The sequence below is a fragment of the Bidens hawaiensis genome, unplaced genomic scaffold (assembly GCF_021521415.1).
Source record: "Bidens hawaiensis isolate Kalapana, Puna unplaced genomic scaffold, B.hawaiensis_p1.1 tig00029631_1, whole genome shotgun sequence".
NCBI classification, from domain to species: domain Eukaryota; kingdom Viridiplantae; phylum Streptophyta; class Magnoliopsida; order Asterales; family Asteraceae; genus Bidens; species Bidens hawaiensis.
Window position 1 is genome coordinate 272,075 of NW_027494911.1, and position 7,904 is coordinate 279,978.

The 7,904-nt window shown below is 34.6% G+C and overlaps 1 protein-coding gene across 2 annotated transcripts; it reads left to right on the forward strand.

Moving 5' to 3' along the window:
- Positions 1-2,045: 2,045 nt before the first annotated feature.
- On the forward strand, positions 2,046-6,678 carry LOC143579181 (uncharacterized). Of its 2 annotated transcripts, none has more exons than XM_077062565.1 (6): positions 2,046-2,554; positions 2,656-2,791; positions 3,312-3,489; positions 4,350-4,386; positions 4,472-4,757; positions 5,579-6,678. In XM_077062565.1, exons 1-6 carry the CDS (start codon positions 2,336-2,338, stop codon positions 5,617-5,619), a joined length of 897 nt encoding a protein of 298 aa, XP_076918680.1. In that variant the 5' UTR covers positions 2,046-2,335; the 3' UTR covers positions 5,620-6,678. The 2 variants fall into 2 exon arrangements, with proteins under 2 accessions (XP_076918680.1, XP_076918681.1); XM_077062566.1 differs by having other exon boundaries at positions 2,048-2,554; positions 5,559-6,678.
- The last annotated feature ends 1,226 nt before the right edge of the window (positions 6,679-7,904 follow it).

Sequence of the window (7,904 nt, forward strand, 5' to 3'; positions counted from 1 at the left end):
CGTGGGACGATGTAAAGTTGTGGGAGAGGTTGAAAAGGTGTTCCAAGTGGGTTGAGCTGGTGGCGTCGGACCATGATGCGGAAGTAGGGTCGAAACGGACTAAAACTAGTTCGTCTGGAGCGTATAGCACTTCTGCCGCGTCGGATTGCCGCGTTGGATTCGACCTAAACATTGCGGGGGAGGAAACGTCTTCACCGCCGAGGAGGCGGCCATTGGGACGGGACGCCAAGGGGAAAAAACCGGCTGAGGGGGGAGCCGTAAACATCGTCGATCTGGTTGAATCCCTCAATAAATTCAACAAAACCATGGAGGTGGTCTCTAATGACAAAAAGGAAAAAAGTCGAATGAGAGATTTGGACTTCCTTACAAGAGACTTCAGTAATCTAAATCCGGTCGATCAAATGCTGATGGAAAAGCAAAAGGAACATATCCGAAAGAGGTTGATCGAAGAAGACCAAGCCGAAGAATAAGAATAATGTTTTTTTAGTACTTTATTATTTTTTTTTTTTAGATATTAATGTGTTTTTTTTAATGTGTGTTTTTTTTAATAATTTATGAGTTTTTTTAATAATACGTTTTTTGAATATATTTATAAAAAAAAAAAAAAAAAATCCGCTGGAGCCCCTGCTGGAGCCCCTCCACACCAGGGCCAGGGGCTCCAGCGGGGGCTCCAACACCCATCTTATCCAGTTTCTCTCTCTGCCACACGTCACAATATTATTGGCTGGAGCCCCCACTCGCGCCCTCGTTAGAGCCCCCCACACCCCTCAGCCTAATCTCCTTCCACATGTCTTTTCCCCGTTCCGTTTCTACATTAAATACTCTCTTTTCACACTAGAATGGCATATTCGTAATAATCCCACTAGTCTCTGCCTCGTTACTTTGACTTTTCTTTCCCTCGGTTCTAGTTTATAATTTGGAGGGACACAATAATACAACACTATTTCTTTCACTGACTCTCACCCTTCAATGCGTGTATCACACGACCTCTTTTCATTCCCATTTGCCGCCATAAATTTACAATTAAAAGATACTTTTTAGGCCACTAGATTTTTGTAAACTTGTACATATACCATATATTCACCTATTCACGTTAAACGGATCGTATTCATGCTGGACTAGTGTTCCGTGTTCGTATTCTTTGCTAACATGGTTTTTGGGTCCGTGAAAAAATAACGTGTTCATGTCGGATTGAACTTATAAACAATATCTAAGTGATAAAATTACTCAAATAAAATTTGGGTCATCTACTTCAAGTTTTAATTATCAAGTTTTAATTATCGTTTTTTTCTGATATACTTTCCCTGAACCCAAATAAGAATTGCATTACCAGTCATAATTTCAAATACATTTGAGGCCTTTTAAGTAATGTTTTCATTTTAAAATATCAAATAAAACAGCTTTTATTAAAGTGCCATAAGTTAGTTAAACATAGGGACAAAAGTATGAAAATCTAAAAGTATAAAATAATTTATGAAGAATATGACAATTTAGTCAAATCTCTTGATAAAACATAATCCTTTGTCAAATCAATAAATCATGAAAATTAATTAGATCTTGTGAAAGATAACAAATTAATGAATTATTTAATTCCAGTTTACTTGAGAAACTTATATAATTTTGATATGACATAATATTATAATTTTGATAATAAGAGCTTACAAATACCCTTTCTTTCCAACACGTTGGAGTTATGCGAACTAGTGGTTTCATAATTAATCTTCACACGTTTTATGAATAGTACACGGTTAGCGCACCCCTCTCTTTCCCCTTTCTCATACTTAATTATCACAGATGACACTCTTATAAACAGACGTAACCCGCTGTCTCTTCTACACTAGGTTCTAGATGCTCTAGAGTAAGTATATAACATGTTGTGACACTTTTTATAGGTTGAATGCTTCATTAATGTTTCTTCATAAAATTCTATAGGATTTGACATAGAGATATGTAGCATGTTCTCTATTAAAATTTGACCAAGAAAGTACGTGTATTACAATCTCATGGTAGGAAGGGTGGTATAGTTTTGATGGTGGGGGGTCACCGGTGGTGTATATAATTGATGTCCGTATTATGATAGGCCCTTCCACCTTTTGCTTTTCTCTCTTCTTCCTCCTCTCTCTCATCCCTTTTATTATTATTATTATTTTTATTTATTAATTTCCCTCGCAGTTTGTTTAATAGCTGGATTTCTGACCCAATTGTCTGCTTCATCATCAACACCATCACTTTCTTACTTTCTTTCTCTCTTTTCCTTTTCCATTAACCACACCTAGCTAGCTAACTAGCTTCATTCAATTCACTCACACCAACCTAGATTAATTCAACAACCACCATGACTCCGGCGGCGGCTGCGGCGGCGGTGACACCTATTACCTCTAACTACACAGCCGGTCAGTTTGGTGACACGACTTACACAAAACTCTTTGTTGGTGGGTTGGCTTGGGAGACACAAAAAGATACCATGAAAACGTACTTTGAGCAGTTTGGTGAGATCTTGGAAGCTGTTGTTATCACGGATAAGACCACTGGCAGATCTAAAGGCTATGGCTTTGTATGATCCTTAATTTCATTCGACTATATATATATTTTATGTTATCTTTACATTTAGATCGTGAAATAAATGAAGGGTTTTTCATGATAAAAAAAATGTAGGTGACTTTCCGGGAAGCTGATGCCGCCATGAGGGCATGTGTTGACGCAGCTCCGGTGATTGATGGTCGGAGGGCCAACTGCAATCTTGCTTCTTTGGGTGTTCAAAGATCCAAACCCTCAACACCTAACAAACTTGGTATGTTGATAGTTTTTACAATTGATGAATGTTTGTTAATTATTAGGATTAGGTCATGTGTAAAGATAATATGAATTAACTAGAGGTTATTAATTAGTTGAGATGAATATTCTTTGTTAAATGAGATTAAGGTAAAAGTAGAGATTTTGATTAAATGGAATCAATGAATATTATTGAGTGAGGTAGGGTTTCCACTTTTGTAAAGAAATGACTGAATTTCATGCTTTAATGACAACCACAAAACATGCATACATCATTCATACCATGTTATGTATATATCTTATGTATGTTTTCTACAAAAAGCAAAAAATTAAATGGAAATGAAAACACTACAGGTCATATAGGTTCAACTTGTTGGTACTGTTTTTACATCATTCTCTTTTATATCTTGTTTTTTTTTTCTTTTATATGATTCATAACTTAATTATAAATGTAGTAAACACATGTATAATTAATGTATATATTATATAAACATGTATATGTGTAGTGATAAATGTGTATGTATAAATGAATACTGTAGGTGGAGGAAGAACCATTAGGGTTATGGGTGGTTATGGAGGGTACCATCATCAACATCATAATCATAGTCATCATCAAGGTGGTGGTGGCATGGGAACAACAGCTTTCCCTTCTGCTACAGCCTTCCCTCATTATGCCATCCACCAAGGCATCCCTTTTCCTGCTACTAATCTTTATGGGTTAGTTTCTCTCTCCTCTTTCTCTCTCTCTCTCTACATATACATAGGATCCATGAAAAAGTTAGTTTCATGCTAGAACATAAAGTATCACAATCTACTAATTTTGTTTTCTCTATTCTAAACATATACATATACACTATACATATATACATGTATGTACGTACGTATAAATGTATGTATGTATATGTATACATGATAAGAAAAGGTAATTTTAATTAAGATGTTTGATCTTTTAAACATTTATTTGTTCAAGAATTACGAGAATAGCATAATTAATCATTTGTATATTTTGTTTTTAATGTAATACATTAAAGCTTTATTAAGGTAACGGTGTATCCAAATATCTTTTTCTGTTATTATATAATATATTTTATACTTATAAATGTTTTATACAGTTCTTAAATAATACTGGTTCTGAATATAATAACTTTCAATTATAATAGAAAAATACATAGTCTAGTAAAAGTTATTTCATTGGTGAGTTAATGGGTGGTTAAACCATGTGGGGTGGTCATGTGGTTGAACCATGTGGGCAATGCCAACTCATTTAAAAAGAAATCATTAAACAAATTAAAAGCATTCTTCTGTAAATTCACTTTCCCCATTGAGGCATGCTCTAACACCCACATCACATGCATCATCATCAGCATCATTATTACCTCTGACCATAGTCAAACTAGCCTGCAACATGAACATGAGTAGTACTGACCATCACAGGACTTCACTTAATAAATAAGCAACTTATTTACAATTTCTTTAATAATAATATTTTCATTATTTTTCACTCATGCATCTTATGCATGTTACTTGTTCCGCACGTTAGGTTTTCATTTCTCTAGCTAATTCATGTAATGTTACAGATACTCGCCATATTCTCCTGATTACACTTACCCAACGGTAATTTTTATTTTTTTTTACATTCAACTTGTTTTTAATTAAATATTGCATCAATTAAAAGTGTTTAATTATTGTACGTACTCAGAGTTACTATAACGTGTATGGAGGTTCAAATGGGCAGTATCCATTTTATGGAGCAAGTGCTGGTGGAGCAGGTGGAGGTATGATCACTGCCGCTGGTGCTGCCGCCGCATTCTACCCGTATCTGAACATGGCGGAAGGTGGTCATGGAAGCTATGCCACGGCTCAGAGCTATGGTGTGTACCCGCACCATCTTTACCCGTATTCAGCCGTGAATACCTCTGCGGGATATGCGCAACAGTATGGTACCCCGATCTCTTTTGCAGCCACTCCAGCATTGCAACCGGCAGGTAAATAGGCATGCATTATAATTATCAAGTTTATTAGCTTTATAAAATCAACTAATTCTATATAATTTTTGAATTCACATTGTTGTAAATATAAAATACAAAGTTTGATCTTACACAATGTAGAAATAGCCAGGGGCGAAGTATAATGAGGGCCAGGGGTGGCCCCGGCCCCCCCTGTTTTTTCGCGCGTTAGTGTAAATTTAGCCGTTTTTCGTCCGAAATATTTTATGCGTAGTGTAAATTTGCCTGTTTTGGACCAAAAATTTAAGCCCGGCCCCCCCTCGTTTATGAAATTTTTTATAAATTTTGAGTTCGGACCCCCGGCGCGTCCAAGCTTCGCCACCGGAAATAGCTAGGGATGTACAAAAATTGCTTAAATCGAGCTAAACCATGGCTCGGTTTGGAGTAATACAGTCTGGTTTACGGTTTGAAAAATTAGTTTTTACGCCTTAGTTAACCCGGGTAGATCTCAAAAATATATACATATTCTTCGTTTATTTTGTTTTAACAAGCTTTAAGTTAAAATTATTTATTTACACATAAAATATAATAGTTATTATAATATGTATACGTATTTTTAACTATATATATAATACGTATGGGTTAATAATTTTACTAGTTTTGGTACAAAAATTCTGTCAAAATTGGCTGAACCAGACCGAAACATCCCAAGAAATAAGTGTGGACAATCTAATGATTTGTTATATGGTGTGAATTAATATTAAAGAGGCAAAAAAAGAAGTTTAGGAATGAAATGAGAGAATCACTTGGCTAATGAAGGGTTACTAACATTTTTGACAGTTTGCTTTGCTGTGCCGCAGGCGTAAACGTGGTTCTACAGTCGGCCGCTGCTCATCACTAAAAGATTCACGAATTGCATTGCTCAACGTTTATGTTTAAACAACCCGACCTTTGGCCCAACCATGGTTATCTCAATTTCATTCTGTCAATCAAGGCATGGAAACAAACCCCCCATAGGGGTTACCATCCAAATTTGGAAGACATTTTCTGTATTCTCTTCAAAGAGAAGGTTCCCCTACAAGAGAAGGACACCCCACAAAGCATGCATGTGCATCTCACCAACTTATGGCTATGGAAAAAGTTTCATAAGTTGGAGAAAATTATATAAGTTTTGGCTTATGGAAAAAGCCAAAAGTTTTTTAAATGTTTAGAAAAAAAACCCCAAAAAAATAAAAAAATTAAGATGTCATAATGTCAAATCTTTTTAAACTGAATTAAGAGAAACTGTAAATGCTTCAAAATCAAAACTTTGACAAAAGATGTCTTTTTCTACATATAAATATAGTTTAATCATGGGCATAGGAGTGTGCCCTAAGTTTTTGTTTTTAACTTGAACACTAGTCTATGATTTTTAAAAACTTGGCTAGGTTTTTTCTTTTTTTTTTTCAAGAAAAAAACTTTCTTTTTAAAAACCGTCAATGTGTTCTTATGGTAAGGACATATGATGTTTCTTTACTTTTTATAAATTCTTGTAAATTTACTTTGGCTAAACAATGGGTGTTTTAGTCATGTGACAAAATAACATTAAGGTGTAGTTTAGTGCATTTAGGTTTAAGTTCGTATCAACCTTTTAGCTAGGTATCATGAGTTTCGTTATTGGAAATGAAGCTCAAATGCATGAGAAAGTAAACTGAGAGAGATATTTTCAATCTTTCGGTTTATGATCGGTGACACATCAACCATGGTTAGGACTCAGGTCAACTTTTCCCCACTCTCTTTCTTTTCTGTCTATCTTGAGGTCTTGATCTCAAAAAAACTTAGCACTTTCTTATTATGTAGTCATGGTCTACGTATGGTCTGAACTTGGGATTGTAACTAGGAATTAATGTTGTTTAATTACAAGACTCATTCTCAATCAATGGTGATTGAGATGAGTCTCTACTTACTCTTTTTATTTTCATTTAGAGACTGCGTTAATTATCGTTACATTTCTAATCTCTTGTTAATTAACACCATTATATAATTGTTAGGTTGCATATTTATTATGCCTCTTGTATCACGTACCTATTAACATCGTAATTCTGACTCTTTTAGAATGAGAAATGCATAAAAAACATTGTACATATATCAATATTTTATATTATTGAAACTCTTAAAATTTTAAAGATTGTATTTGAAAATATTTTGATGATTTTGTAAACATACAACTTAAGTCGTTTGTATTCAAGCCGCTTGGAAACATTTAAAACGTTGGGTCTACAAGTCTTTTCATAATGATTGTTTAGATGCCATGATGCATAATGTCTTCACTTTATGGAACCTTCATTTGCCTTTAGTCTATGACAGGCCCGGCTCCGAAAACCATTAAAAAAATTTGGGCCAAAGACGAGTATAAATTCGGGCATTAAGACTTAAGTAAAATATAAAATTCGATAACTCAAATAAGAGTAAATCATACGATTATAATTGCAATTTCCATACACAAAACATAAATATTGTAGCAAAAATAATCTAATTACATACCTAAACGAATCGTGATGCTCTCATAGCATTTTTTTGAAGCAAAACCCTCGATCAAGTCTTAATAATTTATGCTTTCCAATACATCGCTCTCAATAGATATCAACGCCAAGCCATTAAGTCTTTCTGAAAAATATATATACATATATATTAGTAAAAACTGTAAAATATATAATCATATAATAATATAATATAATATAATCTAAACGAAACTGCTAGAGTGTACTGTGCTAGATATAATTTACTAAAATATATTAAATCTATTATTGCTACTGTCATACACTGTATACACATACTGTACTAGATATATTATATATAATATATATTGCTAGATATATTATATATACTAGTAAAATATATAAAATTCATATGAGTAAAATCAAAAGTCTAACAAGTCACAAATCTCAACAACTCAACTCAACAAGACAATAACTCCTCGTCTCCTTGCAGCTTCGGTCAGTCGGAGAGTCGGACTGTCGGAGATTCGGAGGGATCCAAGAGACCAAAGAATGAAAGACCGGTGTCGCGGCGCTGTGGCTGGCCGGAGTGGACTGTGGACGCCGACGAACTGGTCACGGCGATGGTTTAAGGGTTTCAAGTTTTCTGATGATAGTCGTACGTCTTGCCTCTTAGTCTCCTAATTCACAACCTGGTAAACAAAATCTG